General features: G+C 32.3%; 1 protein-coding gene and 1 long non-coding RNA gene across 2 annotated transcripts; one reads left to right on the top strand and one right to left on the bottom strand.

Moving 5' to 3' along the window:
• Positions 1-8,863: 8,863 nt before the first annotated feature.
• Positions 8,864-10,202, bottom strand: LOC111632476. Its single transcript, XR_002757864.1, has 3 exons — positions 10,124-10,202; positions 9,324-9,400; positions 8,864-9,183 (listed from the first exon to the last, which is right to left on the bottom strand). It is a non-coding gene; the product is annotated as an uncharacterized LOC111632476 (long non-coding RNA).
• A 1,415-nt stretch (positions 10,203-11,617) lies between these two features.
• On the top strand, positions 11,618-15,378 carry LOC111632479. Its single transcript, XM_023376899.1, has 5 exons — positions 11,618-11,674; positions 13,176-13,248; positions 14,289-14,441; positions 14,511-14,642; positions 15,221-15,378. Exons 1-5 carry the CDS (start codon positions 11,618-11,620, stop codon positions 15,376-15,378), a joined length of 573 nt encoding a protein of 190 aa, XP_023232667.1.
• Positions 15,379-15,670: the final 292 nt, after the last annotated feature.

Here is a 15,670-nt window from a genome sequence, read left to right as displayed (position 1 = left end):
AGATATTCACACAGAAGAAAATTGATATCTGGAAAGAAGTATTAATAATAAATTAGAACTTTTATTAACTTTTCACAATTCTTAACAGTAGTAAAAAAATAAGTTCTCTAGCAATACACGTGTGACGATTCCTTTTTCCGGATATCAATCCCTATTTTTCTTATAGTTAAATGTATGTTGAACGTTTTCTTCACTTCAGGAAAGTAATGTTTAGTGACACAACGTAATTATTTAAGCTAAATCTTTCGAACGATTACCGAATTATCAGTTGCTTTAATAGTTATATTTTCGTTACTAACCATTAAGAAAATGGAGAGGAAAACATCTCTTAACACCTCGCGTGAGCGAACTGCAAAAAGGTTTCGTCTATGGAACCACGCCTAACTGTATATCTTATCTCGACTGAGTTTATTGCTGGGAGTCGTTGGTGGTGATTATAATATTCAGGAAAGCTTTGCCATTTCGGTTGGTAAAGCCACTATAACCAGATCGAACGTAAGATTACGCTAAAGAAGTTTGATGAAAAATGAATGGTACTCTTATTTAAGTATATTCTTTAATAGTTCCTGTAGAACGCTATCGGTAACAATAATAAAAAGATTATGAAGTATGGTGTTGCTTTTTATGACCTCACCTATTTTGTATAAACATTCGATGCCTGGATCTTCCATAATTCATATTTACAACAACATGATCTACGGTATCCGTGACCGATAACGGTAATGTAAATATCGTAGATAGGAAAAATTTTTAAGTAGGAACAACTTTAGGTTATGCCTCTTCGTGATGCAAGAATAAATCCCCTCGAGGAGGATGTTTACGACAAATCGGAGGACACATTTTTCCCTTAGAAATCTAGTATTTCCCTCGCGACTTGTGACCCGATAATGTGTAGTTTGTACGGGTTCCTGAAAATACCCGAAGGCATCCGGTCTTTAAAAATCAAGTTCTGATCAGAATACATTAAAAGAACGGTTTGGCATACGATACTTTTCGGTTGTTAATTATTCTTAGGTGCTGTATGACTCGTTAAATTTCGCCATCCCTTATCGCATGTTTATCAAACAATTGCCCTCATTGGATAATGGCGTGGCAACTTCGACTATTCATTGCAGTGATTATCTTGTTTTTTATGCCGGTTTTTTTTTTGAAAAAATCGCTAAAATCAGCCTGCAGCAAGGGCCTCCACGACACCTGATCGCTTTTTTCCCGTTCTACTAATCCAATAATTTATAGTTACGTTTTCAATATCCGATACTTTTTATAAGCAATCGCAATGGTGTTACCGTAAAGATAACATACTAAGCTTTTGGGTCCTTCACCTATGGCGACTAAACTATGATTTTTTTTCTTTGCATCGGATAGTTTGCAATATGTATTTTTTTATAACAAATTTACGAGATAAAAAAAAGCATGAAAAGTATTGTTTATGTTCTCGGTAACGCCATTTTGGCGTAATGAATGAGCTCTAAAAATGCAATTTCACTCCTTAGTTTATGAAGTAGCAAATTCGTGTCGGGATTATGGATCGGGTACATATGAATAAGAGGGAGAGGAGACATTACAATGCCACCTTTGTATACCAAACATTGAATTATATAAATTACATATCTCCAGATTTTTCTGCGGCAAAAAAAACTCGTTCGTGCTAACTCACTAGAGCAAAACTAAGAGAATACTTTTATAAAAGGATTCATTGTTAAAGTAAGAAATTTAGTCTTTTTCCGGCAATCTATTTATTGACCATGGTCACGTCGTTAAAGTAATGATGCAAAACCAAAATGTGATTGGACCATTTAGGCTTCCGTTAATATATTGAATCGTTTATAAATTTCAATATTGTTCACTTTTCATATTGCTTTTATATGAGCCATGACAGGTACGTGTGTTTTTTTTCTTTTTTCCTCTAAAAGTTGCAATTTTGAGTGGGGTAGCACTTTAAAAATGGTAAAAATCTTCAGATTTTTAAATGCTTTTACCAGGCCGCCACCATTTTTTATAGATCGATAGGAAGAGTAAGAGATGAGAGTATATTTTATCTAGCTCTTATTCACAATGTCAGTTATCTCGAGTGAACAAAAGGCCGCTTCTGCACGATTTGGATCGGGTTATGAACTCACTGTCTGGAAAATTACGTGTTTGTTTTCTTTAGATTGGTCGCTGTTAATCTAAAGACGTAGTTTTAAAATAAATAATTGTTATTTTAACTTATAATTTGGGTATTTTTACGTTTTACATCTCTTTAAATTGATTCTTGAGAACAGGATGCTCTCGACCTTTAAGAACTTACCTTTAATAACTTATTCAATCATAATTTTTCATACAATCGTGTTACAAATATCCATATAAAGTTACAAAGAATAAAAATAACGCAATAAAAATATCTATAAGAATCCTAGAGTGAATGAATCAACACGAACTCCAACGTCTCTTCCGCATAGTTGGATAACAAACTCGAGATTTGTACTAACTTGTAAGCTAAAGAATATATAAGAGTTAATAAAACAACTTTTTTTAGATACTCGGATAAAATATTCAACGTTTTGAACCAGCTCTGATGCCACATAAACGTGATTTGTTGATATAAATACAGCTCTTTATTTTATTTTTTAAAACGTTTTAAATGCCGATTTATGATTGAATCCTTAGATAAAGATCTATTAAAGTGTGGATCGTAATTCTGTGCTGTACTTACTGTACTTTATTTAAACTCTGTAACAAGCGTTTAGCCTTTTAAAAACCAGTATGTCACCTAAAATTGTAAAAAAATTCCCCGATTTCTAGCAAGTGGAATGATCAGAAAGTCAATTTTTCATCTTTCTCTTACTCCTTCCGTGCCTCAATGAACCAGATTCATTCAGCCAAACTAATTATTTCAGTATGTTTAAACATTTTTTCTTTTTTCTTACAGACAAAAGCCTACATAGATTTAATTCCACTTTTTATACAACGTATTTCCGGGCTAGATAATACTAGTAATGGTCGAATGATTAGAATGTAGTAAGAAGTAATAAAATTTTATAATAATGCCACTGAAATAAGTTCGATCTATTGAAAACGTGTGGTAAACTGTACGAATTTCTCGTCGGAAGTACATCCTGTAATTAATTCAAATATTTAATTATAATCTAGATGATGTATTGTAAGACTTCTATAACTGTTTTTATACTGAAGAAACCGTATTTCGAAATTTCTCAAGAGAATGTTCTAAAGGCCCATTTTTTGTTAGCAATTACGTATAATACTATTAAAAAGAACAGTATTTTAATAATCTTGTGAAAATACATTTCATAATTAAGTTTTACTCATGTGAAATTGCTGTTTTATCGTTGATTTTCAGCCATTTTTATAGTAATTACTGTAATGACTGAATACTGCAATGTTCTATATTGAAAGTTACATCGGACTCGAGCGAGAAAACTTTGAAATTTTATAATTTTGGCATTTAGAAAGCTAGCAATCCATTCGAAGAGTGTACAGAAAAGTACAGTAAGTGCACTCGAACTTTCGATAAGTTCCGAAACTCACGAGGACATTGTAATGGTAGCAAAATATGAGAAAGAAACTATGACCCGGGCAGAATAATTTCAATTTACGTCTTCATAAAGGTATAAACAATTTGATATTAAAGAACAATCAACCGGAAATAAAGTCCAAAGATCCGTTACGTTGTCGAATTTCGGACCACCCTCTTAATACCACCATTTACTGGTACGTTGTGGGAAGGCAATTCAGACTGATAGGTAAAACAAGCTATATCGTGACGAAAGGTCATCTCAGTAATTCACTGGCGAACCATCCATGCATGGAAACTGCTTGTCTCAAACTTGACATTCAACTGGTTGGCTTTCCCTCATAGTTATAGGTCGGGTGTAACGGCCTGGATGCTCACATCAACCCTGAACTTGACTCGGTACACATCACGTGCTTTTAACTCCTAACGAAATTTAACGAAAATAGAAAAGTGGAGTTCGAACTGGAGTTACATATCTGGTGAGTAAATTTTATCCATATCAAAATGGAGCCAATATATTTATCGATATCGGAATATATTCCAAGTTTTCTGCATTCGAACCTATAGAAATTGAACTCGAGGGGGTGTGCATAATTTAAAAAAATTTTTTTTTAAATCTCAACACGTTGGAACATCAATTCTGTGCCATGTTAATTTGGGTCAGTGATAATTACAGGTCTGAATTTTACTTTTAATTATTGATTAAAATTGATGAAATAAATAGAAAATCCGTATCATTTTGGTATAATACTGATATTATACTTCAGTATTTAGACATTGAAGATATTACATTAATTTTCTTTTATTTCAATTTTTTTTGGATGCGAGTCTTCGGTGACAGATACAATTTGCATCGATTATTATAAAAATAATTTCATTACGCTTCAATAGTTTAATACTTGATTATTATTTAATGGTTAATAATAGTATGGAATTGCTTGTAATTACTTTAATATATTTTTAGATTGTTAAGGTTACGTTAGTTTAAAACTGTCGTAGTTTTATGCCGTTATAGTTTGCTGAATTTATTTAATATGAAACTTGCGTGGAACGTAGCTTTTTTCGTATTGAAATTTCCTTCCTTATGCAATTTCGTTCGAGAACTTTTTCTCTTCAAATTATTTAAATACCTCATTCTTTTGTTATAATGTTGTATTGCGTAAATATATGGAAATTTTAATAAATGCTTCCTTTAGAAATTACAAATTAAAATAGAAAATGTAACTTTTTAATAATGAATTGTGAAATATTTTAGTAATTAGTTCGTTTTATGTTAATTAATATTAATTTTTTAACATTTAATTTCGTTAAAAATGCTGATATTTTTGCAATCCGAATTTTATTTTTGCTGAAAATGATAGTTTTTAACAGTCAATTTGGCTAAGAAATATAAAGTTTTAACCACTAATTTCATTAAAAAATTCAAAATCTTATACGAAATTTTAAGATTTGCATAAAAATGTAGATAATTTATTACCTAATAAAGTGAATCTCAACGAAAAATAAATTATTTTAAGCTTTTTAAATTTCGTTAGAAAAATGAATAAATGAAGATAATTAACGCAACTGAATATTAAAATTACGCGCATTTACTGAATTCAAATTGTACTTTTCTAACCGAGATTAGAAAGTCGTAATTTTTTCCATGAATTTTTTCTTTAAACTGATATAATTTTTAATTTCTTTTTTTCTTCCTTTCCTTCTTAATTTAAAAATCCGTAAGTCAGCTTCCCCTCAAAGAAGACAAACAGTTAAACTTTTACCCCAAAAGCCAAGTCGAGTCAACGTTTCCGTTTATAGAAATTTCGTTAGAAAAACCAGTCGGTGCATAACATTCTTAAACTCTTAGAGACTTTTGTCTCAGCTGCGGAAGTTTTTCCGACCAAAAATTCACACCTTTACTAAATTATATCTTACGCTAGAGTGCGTGAGGCAAATGACAAAGGTAAGGAACCCCAAAGACAAAACTAGCACCCAAAATGGCCATTTATTTTCCTGTTTGGTTATGATAAACGAGCGTAATTTGGCTCTTTAGAACAAGAACGTGCCCTGTAACGAATGCCTTTTTTTTCTGCCATCTTAGGTGGCCATCAGCAAACAAACATCCCTCCTGTAACCTGACCCTTTCGATAGGTCTATAGAGTAGATTCTTGTCTAAGGAAGATGGATTGGGTGGAGCCGGGCTATAAACCGCACCCCAATTAAACTATGTCTTTTTGTGAAAAGCCATTCTTCGTCGCAGAAACTTAGGAAGGGGGGGAAGTAATAAAACATTACCATAAACCGGAAAACGTCATGTGAGGAGCAAAAGTTTTCTACAGCACCCGGAAGTATGGTGAAGTTGTGAGAAGTGTCACGATATATCAGTCTACAATCTTTAGAATGGTTTGAAGTCCGCATGTCGCCGGATAATAAAGCGTGAAGTGACTTATAATAAAACATTCATCACTATTTATGCCATGCCAACTTTCAGCATGCGAATAATATCTCGTACGTCATGGAAGTCATACTAATTTCTCGGCTACGTTAAACGAGTGTGGTGAAAAAAAAAATTCATTCATTTTAATAATGTTATGCATACAAAATATGAAGATAAAGATGTCGATGGTGACGGTGATGTAGAAGTTCCGATATTTGTCCAGCAATTTTTTTTTTTTTGTTTTTTTGTTTTTGGCTTACTTCCTGGTCGCGATTTGTCATTGATTCACGTAACAAAAAGACTTCATTATAGGAAAAGGCTGATGAAGGTTAAAGAAATTATCGATTGAAATAGTTAATTATGTAGTAAGCTAATTATCTGGTAACTTTTTTGTACAAAAAATGTGGTACAGAACGAGGGAAAAAATTTGTGAATGTTAAAAAATACTCGAGTACATCGTGGAAAAAGTATCGAACTTGTTATTAGTTTAGAATTTCATTGCTAAAAATTAGTAAATTTTAGTAAAAAAAAGCAAATTATCTTAATAAAAAAGAAGATTTTTTCGATCCAAAACAACTATTCGAATTTGAATTTTCACGTGTCTTAAAAAATAACCGTTACTCGTACAAGAATTTCAATTTTTACTGCCCGGAAGTTAGTAGTTTAAGAAAAAAAAAGTACAAGAAAATCAACTAATAATCAATTCTCTTGCATAAAATGCTTTCATAAACAAGGTAATTCCTGTGATCTAAAACAATGATTTCACAGTAAGTACTTTAAAGTCTAGACAAGTGTCCACTATATTCCAACTGACAAGATAATGTCTAAATTTAGTTAAAGATGAAGGCAAGACGTGAGATAATTTTCTTGGGAATGTGTCGTGGGTGCAGCGTATCTCTCTTCTTTTTTCACTTCCTGCATCCCAGTATCTATGTATTCCCTATTACAAGTTACCTCCTCATATTGTGCGGTTATACACTTTAATTGGAGAAAAAAAAAAACATAATCCTTTTATCGTTGTTTGGATAAGATTTTGTCAAAGGAATTTTGTGTGTCTTCGAATCATTTTTTAAGGAAATATCCTCAACACTCTATCCTGTTTTATCAATCCGATGACATGTTTCAGTCCTACGCCCATCTGCAAATGATGATAGCGTGATCAGATAGAGTGCCACGTGAAAGCCCAGTTGTCACTGTCTACATTTTCATCGCATAGGTCAACTTTACGTGTAAAAAAAAAAAAAAAATACCGTGTACCGAAAAATTCGATATGGATTTACCAGAAATTCCTTCGACAAGGATATAAATAAACAAAATTAAATTAAATCTTGTTAATATCAGGTAATATGCCATGCATGCAAATGAATTGCAGGTCTCAGTTGTTGGTAATCCGATGAACGAGAAAGCCGCCAAAGTGCTTTTTGCAATTCATTACTTTTGCATATCATTTGCATTTTCTGTTTTCAAAATCAATGAAGGGGGCAATTGAAGTTAATTATCATCATTTTATTTTATTTTTTTTAATGAATGTGTATAGAATCCAATGTCGACAGGTAGTGTGTAGTATGTAAATTTTATCCATTTGTGAAGATTTATATTTAAATAAAATTTAAATAATCAAAGCAAACACCGACTTGTAATTTGAAGAATATATGAGCTATAAAACATATAAAAAATGGCCTTTATATATATATATAAATATATAAATTTCGCTTTTATAGATCAATTTACATCTATGAATTGATTTGTAACTGGAATTTTCATATATAATTTGGTCGATAATCCGTCAGAACTTTAAGCTTTACTATAAAAATTTAATATACAAAAGCATAAAAATTAAATATATATATATTTAAATTTATAGAGAATATGTTATTGTAATTAATAAATAAAATTAAAATTGCAAAACTATTAAAAAAACCCACCCCAATTTAATAAGTTCGGGATCTATTAACCGCTTAAATATTGCCACCAGATATAAATTAGTGTGCCTCTAAGCAAGACAATAGCTTTAAGATCAATAAATCCTTCTAATCTTCGAGTTATAAGAGCATCTTCCAACTAGAATGCCTACTTGTTTTTTTGATTTCATTGTATTCTATTGGAAAGGGAAATCTTCAAAAAAAGAGAGCAGAAAAGATAATTAATAAAATTCATCTGGTCAACAACATTTGGGTTACGACCTTGGTATAAAGATCTAGAAACGACTTTCTCTTTGATTAAAAAAATATATATATATATATAAAAAATACCGACCATTGGACATTAACTAATGATTATCGACCTCGAGGGTCGTGTCAAACCTTTTCCAATCTTACAACTCGAACAAAGACCTTTGGCAGTTAAGTATTTCAAGTGCTGTATGTTAGTGGGTTATAGGCTATAGGTTATTTATCACTAGTTACATTATTGTAATTAGCAAAGGACACCGCCCTTCCTCTTAAAAAGGGGGTAATTATGCCTTTCACACTTTGCTAGACACAATCGCCATTCGACAATTAGAAGTCTTCGGTCCCTAAATGAAGCCCCCTTCGAGTTAAAGAGTTCAAGGAGAATCTATCATTGTAACCTGCTCGAATCTCGAACACTTCTTAAAGTACACATCAGTGGCTTCCGGTCTGGTTGGGGGGGAGGATTTGTAAGTAGTTTTAATAACAATATAAAACGAATTTTAATTATTTTCGAGTGTCTTCACCTCGGGAATAATAATAATAATAATTTTCGAACGAAACCCATTTTCTCTTTCCTGAATTGCCTCACCTAGTACGGATATATCCTGGTCACACTTCTTCGACCTCTGAACCGTGACCTTGATTTGGCCGACGCTTCGGTGACGTCGCTTCGACCGTGACGTCATTTTAACAAAGTTCATATAAAAATATACAATTTCGATTAACATCAGCTTTAAGATCAATTATTTCGGTATTAAATATGGCGGACACTTTATAGAAAGTTTCTTTTCCTTTGTTAAAGTTATTATTATTGTTCTTATCTTAAGAGGGAAGATGAAAGATTACGTACAGATAAAAGGAGTTACGTGGATTAAGGATCCGTCTACACCTTTAGAAATATTTTATAATTAAAAAAAGGGGAATTCACATTTATCATCGACGTCTTCCATTTTTCTACAGTTACGTCTTGGCTCCGTGAATACATTTAAACCGGTCAATAACCGGAATAATTTTTTCTTTATACTTCGAGAACAGATGATTTATTTCTCACTCGGCTCCTTTCACCGATTCGTAAACACCTAAGAAGAATTATTATTAAAAAAAAAAGTTCTTTTCACCTGGTTACTATCAACAGAACGTAATTAGATTTCTCGAAATTAAGTTTAGTTTAATCGGATTTAAATACATCGAGGATATTGCGGATCCATATACAACATACCAACACGACAGGAAGAATGCTATAGGATGGGTCGTTGAGTTCAGCGAACTGTTATTTTCTTTAGCCATAGGCTAGAGCTAGACGGAGAGACAAAAACTATGTTTTAATTAAAACAAACAAAGTATTCTTTCTGCGTTAATTTATAGAAAAGCGATAGGACGATTTCTCTTCCCGTCCGTAAGCATTTTTACGGTGTATATCAAACAAGTATTAATAATAATAAAATACGTTTCTCATACACGTTGCCTTTAGAAACATAATGCAACATATCTTTGATCGTGTATAATGCCTCACAATAGAGTAATGATGCAATTCTCCTCCCCCCCACATCTGAAGAAACACGAAACTGTCTGACTCATTCAATACTGGAGAAACAGGTAATATATATATAAATATAAATCCAGACACTATTAGTAGTAGTAAGGGTGTATTTTGCACAACAGTTCTTTGTCTTTCGGTATTGAAAATGAGAACCGAAAAATGTAATTTTTCTTCGCTTAGAATCTTTCAAAACACCCTATAGTTACGGGATGATGGGATTTGTGAACCCAACCCATTACTAAAAGAAGAAAAAAGAAAAATTCCTACAACAATTCCGAATATCTTACGACATGTGGAATGGTAATTTCGATCTATAATAAAGATTCGGAACGGTTCTAGACAAGAATAGAGCGATTGTTAAACCAAAAAGTCCATTGGTATAGGCCTATACAATTGTTATAGGGAAAAACTAAGTATGGAACTACATTTGTAAGGTATAGCAGACACGAAAATTTAATTCGATTTTTATTAAAACCTACCCATCTCTCTTTAGAGATGTTGAAGTAAATCGCTGGCTTGATTTTTACTTCCAACAAAGACTTCACTGTCTGTTGATTGTTGCTCAGCAATTTGTACGAAAATGCGACTATTTACTGCGATTTTATCACGAGAAAATACTAAATTAAGATTGTTTTTAGACAAATTATTTATAAATCTTTTTTATTTATAATTTTAAAGTAGCTTTTATATCAATTAGAAATACTCTTATCGCGTTACTCATGTTTGCGCTCGTCGCGCTTCACTGTAATAATAATAAATTTTCAATATTTCTAATTGAAAACGCAAAGAAATTATTTTAAAATTTATGCCTTTTATAAGAAATGACAGATCCGTGATTAATATGAAAGTTCACTTTAATAAGGAACGAAATTTGATCGATAAACCCGAAGACAAATTAGTCACGCGCTCAAACTACACCCACGATGTCACGTTGCATCTATAGCCTATTGATTTATAGATTATCTTATTTTCAACGGGAAAAATTTAAGTTTTTAAGAATGAAAAGCTACTAATTCAAGCTAAATTTACAATTAACATCGTGGTGTACAGCGTGTGATACAGCACTCTCCTTTCTTCATATTTACTGACGCGTCACATCGCACGTCAACATTAATCTCCTTCTATATCATTGAACGTATCCGCGCCAAATTTGGGACGAATATTCTTCGACACCTTAGCAAAAATACTATGGTGGTCTCCACCCCTTAAGCCCACCCCCTCCTAACTTAAGCCCAAGTAAATTTTTTCAGTTTCATTATTGTAAACACGGATCAATTAATTCACATTTTAGTTACTAAAACGCCATTGTTTTTATCATCTCTCACCCAACTTCATCTTCTGAAAAGTCCGAGTAACATCTAAATCAGGAGAAATTAACTTTAAATATAAATTATTCAAATTATACAGTGAAATGAATGGCTCGTTAGATAATACGCGTGTTTATTCGATCGAAATTTACTAATTTTATACATCTTTACGAGATATTTATAAAGTTCCGAGAGGATATTTATAAAGTTAAATAATTATTATATTCTTGACCCATTTAAATCTAACTCAAATTGTTTTCTATTATTCTTTCTTACTATTATTTCACTAATAATTAAATATAAAATCAAATAAACTTAAGCAAAAAAAAAAAAAAATCAATATTAAAATTCCTCGAATCATTCAATATTTGTGTCATTATTTATAAAAAATGGGTCAAAAATAATGTCAATGTTAGAAAATACTCTCATCATACATTCACTAGAGGAAGTTGTCGACAATTAAACAACTTTTNAAATAAACTTAAGCAAAAAAAAAATCAATATTAAAATTCCTCGAATCATTCAATATTTGTGTCATTATTTATAAAAAATGGGTCAAAAATAATGTCAATGTTAGAAAATACTCTCATCATACATTCACTAGAGGAAGTTGTCGACAATTAAACAACTTTTTATCGTTTCATAATTTCAGGTTTTCGGCGAAGAATGGTCTTGAAAGACGATCCGAATCATTACGATTTAACGACAAAGTTACTGTATTTGGTAAGTACAATGAAAGTAAATCGTTTCTTCCATAATTTATCTCGTTAATTACCTTATACGGCTCATAACATTAATATCTTTCTTATTTTCGTTTTAAAAAATACGTCTTAACGAATATAAGGAAGCTGTCGGGATGTTAGTAAACTGTATTAAATACATGTGATGTATTTATAGTAGTAATTTAGTACTCACTCGAGGCGAATTTATACACAAGCTACAGCTTAGGGCATCAGTTTGAAAACTTATTTATTACTGGAAGGGCCTCTCATATGTTGTGCTTAGAGCCTATAAGTCTAAATCGGATCCTGTTCTTAGTGTTGCCGTTTACTAATGGCGATATAAAATACGCGATATCATAACGCTGGTTTACAGGCTCTAAGCGGGCCCTAAGAAGCCCTTGCAATAATGATTAAACCGTTGAATTATGTGAAGGTGAGGATAATATAACAATGTGTTAAAATTTTATTAATTTGTATTTAGTGTAAGAAAATACAAGAAAATGCTACTCATACAGCGATAAAGTAGTGTTTAGAGCGCAAAACTTTACACACTACCATAAAATTACATCTTTAAACTACGGGAGAGATAAGCAAGCAACGAACTGTTTCGTATCATCCTTTAAATATTTTATAATAGAGTAGAAGAGAGCCACCGTAACAACCACAAAATGAAACAGAAGGCATACGAAAACAAGAAAGACAGCGTTTATCAAGAAAACATTTCTCAAAATCTTGACGTACGGCCGGAAATGGCGACGATAATTGTATTTCTGTGCGAAGTGCAAGATATATTTATCTAACCTTAGGAATAATAGGCCAACGTGATGAGACTGACACCGAAAGTGGGAGAGGAGCAGCACGTGTTCGTATGTGGAACAAAGACGTCACACTACGTTCAATCAATGTCTTACCAACCGACGGACTAGAAAATAATTAAAGTAAATAATAATTGTGATAAATATGACAGTAACGGCGATTTCCTTTCTGTTTTCAGGTAACTGTCTTCATCGGTGTCCATCCTGTTATAGCTGCTAAATATGGTGAGAAATTATTTTCGCTACTCGACCGACTGACCTCCACACTTAAAACAAATACTATTTTTAAATGTCATTTTTCTTAAATTATCAACTAAATTATTTCCTCTCTTTTACTAATTACTGAAAATTTCATTTTTTTAACACCACTGTCTCCCCAGCATCCGGATGCTTCGGTTCTGCTTAAGAACTTTATTAAATTCGATAAATACGTCAACGTGCCATTTTCGTTTCGGCTTGATGCTTTAATAATTACGTTAAATTTAAATTTTTAAAGTGTAGTGACGTCATAAATTAATAACGAATCCGCGAGCTTCGTTATTAAAATCTCGCGAGAAATAGATCTCTTTGCGAGAGAGATTTAAAAATATGCTCGTGATTGGTTGTATGGCTGTATTAGATAATGATCTGTGTTTTAAGTGTTAAATTATAATTTCATTTTTAGTAAATTTAAATATAAATTTACAGGAGCAGATTAAAAGTAATGCCGTCGATGCTCGCTTCGTTTATAATCGATGGAAAGATACGATCAGAATTTTAAGTATTTAGAATCGAGGTGTGTTCGACAACAGTTTGTGTTGCCTCCGGACAAAAATCGATCTTTCACTCTCCCCTTAATATATATATTTTTTAACAGATTATTAGGGCGTCGTCGTCCCTTCGGGGTTAAGCACGAGTTTTCATCGTTATCACTTCCTGTTTATTCTTTTTTTTTTATTATTATTTATAAAATGTTTCCTCGTCCATTTACCAATTTAATTTTAGGCTTCCCTATCTCCGGGTGACCAAAATTCCTAAAATTATTGCTGGAGGTGATCTCCTCCTTTAATTTTGTCTTGCCAGAATTTCAACATTCGTGAGAATATTTTTTAAATTTTTATTTAAGTTTGCCGGATGAGGCTCAATAAGGTTTCTTCCTCTTATTAATTTCGTAAGGATGATGGGTAGATGACCCAGGCAATAAAGGCAACAACAAGCTCTCTTGGGGATCCAGGTTCGAATAAGAAGTTTCTATGGATTTGTTTGATTAGATGTGTTGTAACCTGTCCATCGCTGACCACCAAAAGCCCTGAAATCACTGAACCCTGATAGTTGGTATTAAGTTCGTGTCTGATGAATAGGCTGGCCGCGTGGAGTTTCCGGGTTTTTATCACGTGTCAAACACCCAAATAGGGGCCAGCTTCTCATAGAAGTCATCCTCGAAGGCATTTTTTTTTCTTGTATTACATTGATTTATTCCATGAAACTAAAACCATTCCTCATCATACAACCACTCTCATTGAAGATCCATGGTGGTTATAGAATGAGGCCCTCTAAGCAAATACAGGGAGGAAACAGTTAAAGAAATAAAATATCTTGATGGATCGGGTTCAAATTTGAGCTTAATCATTATATATTTTCAGGATAGATCGTTAGAAAAGGAATATTATTTCTCATCCCTCAACTATCTTAAACTTTATTATGGATAAGGTCTATTCAAAATTAACGCGAATTAAGGTGTAGTTATGTGTTGCTTGGCGTAAACTAAGCATCGTGTATTTGTAATACATTAACTAAAGAGATTATTTTTCTTTTCATTAGCACCTTTACCCACAAGTATGAAATTAGACGATCCGTGTAAATCATCGTTAGAATGTCTATTATTTGTTCAACATAGTTTCTGCGATTGGGATGATAGGATCTGTTCCTGCCAACCTTACCACATTCGATATAATGATACCGCTTGTCTGCCAGGTAAAGATGATGAACTTTAACAATGCAAAATTGTCTTGTTTTGAGGGTTAAAGTTCGTTTCTCCCTTAGCTTCGCTGCTTGGTTTCGGATGTGCGGTCGATGAGCAATGCACTCTGAAAGTACCGCATAGTGAATGCATCAATGGATTATGTCAATGTCAACCCAATCATGTGCCACTTCGTCGAGACAAATGCCTTCCACGTAAGTATTTTAGTTAAGAACGTCATCGAACTATAACTAATTACATAAAAACTTTTGTTTTATAAGTATAATTAATCAAATATGGCGGACTTAACTACATTTCAAACTATGCCATACTTAATTACTACTAAAATGATGAATTTGTCATCGTTTTTAAAGTATAAATTATGTTTAAGTAATTAGATTACTTAAAATTAATTTAGCATACGATATTCTGAACGTTTATACAGAATGACATTATTCAAAATGGATAAGAATAGCATTTTTAAACATCATTTATATAAAAGTACCATCCGGATAATGCTTTTTACTGTTAGATTTAGCACCGGTTTTCGCAAAGGAGAAAATAATAGCATCAATTTTTCATCCTGTAAAATTTACGTTAGTTCAATGGAGTGTGAATAATAGAGATGATTTCCATAAAAAGGATGTGTAACCCAACCGTAATATTTTGTAACGCTACTTTTCATGCATCGGGAATAATTTTATTCTCTTTTGCAATCAAATTTATGATAACCGAGAAGGAAAAATGTAAGCTATATACCAATTTTCATTATTATTTTTTTCTTCCTTTACAGCTGCAACAGTTGGAGATTATTGTCTGAATAATGTTCAGTGCCATTTATCCAGCCCTTTCAGCTATTGCAAATACATCATACCAAGGATCTACGGAAAATGCCAATGCCCATATGGCTATCTAGTCACGGAAGATGATAAATGCCTTCCTTGTGAGTAAGCCTTTACATTTTTTTTCTTTTTTTAATAGAAAGCATGCAACAACTTTGACCTTTTAAGCACATTACCACAATTATCTCATTATATTTATGGTTCTTAAGACGTACACTTATATAAACATGTAAGATCATTTAAATCTTTAAAGCATCCTGAATAGCCTTATCTTTTGATATGAAAATTGGATTTGGTTTAGGATATTTGGAATTTAAACTTTCATCTTGTTCTTCCGGTCTCATCTCTTAGTGCCTGAATACGACTTTTAAAATAATAAAAAAATTCATATTTTTCTTCTT

The sequence above is a fragment of the Centruroides sculpturatus genome, unplaced genomic scaffold (genome assembly GCF_000671375.1).
Source record: "Centruroides sculpturatus isolate CEXI.00-Female unplaced genomic scaffold, Cexi_2.0 scaffold661, whole genome shotgun sequence".
In the NCBI taxonomy this organism is placed as follows: Eukaryota; Metazoa; Arthropoda; class Arachnida; order Scorpiones; family Buthidae; genus Centruroides; species Centruroides sculpturatus.
Note: the sequence above shows the minus strand (reverse complement) of the source record. Positions and strands in the feature narration are given on the sequence as shown.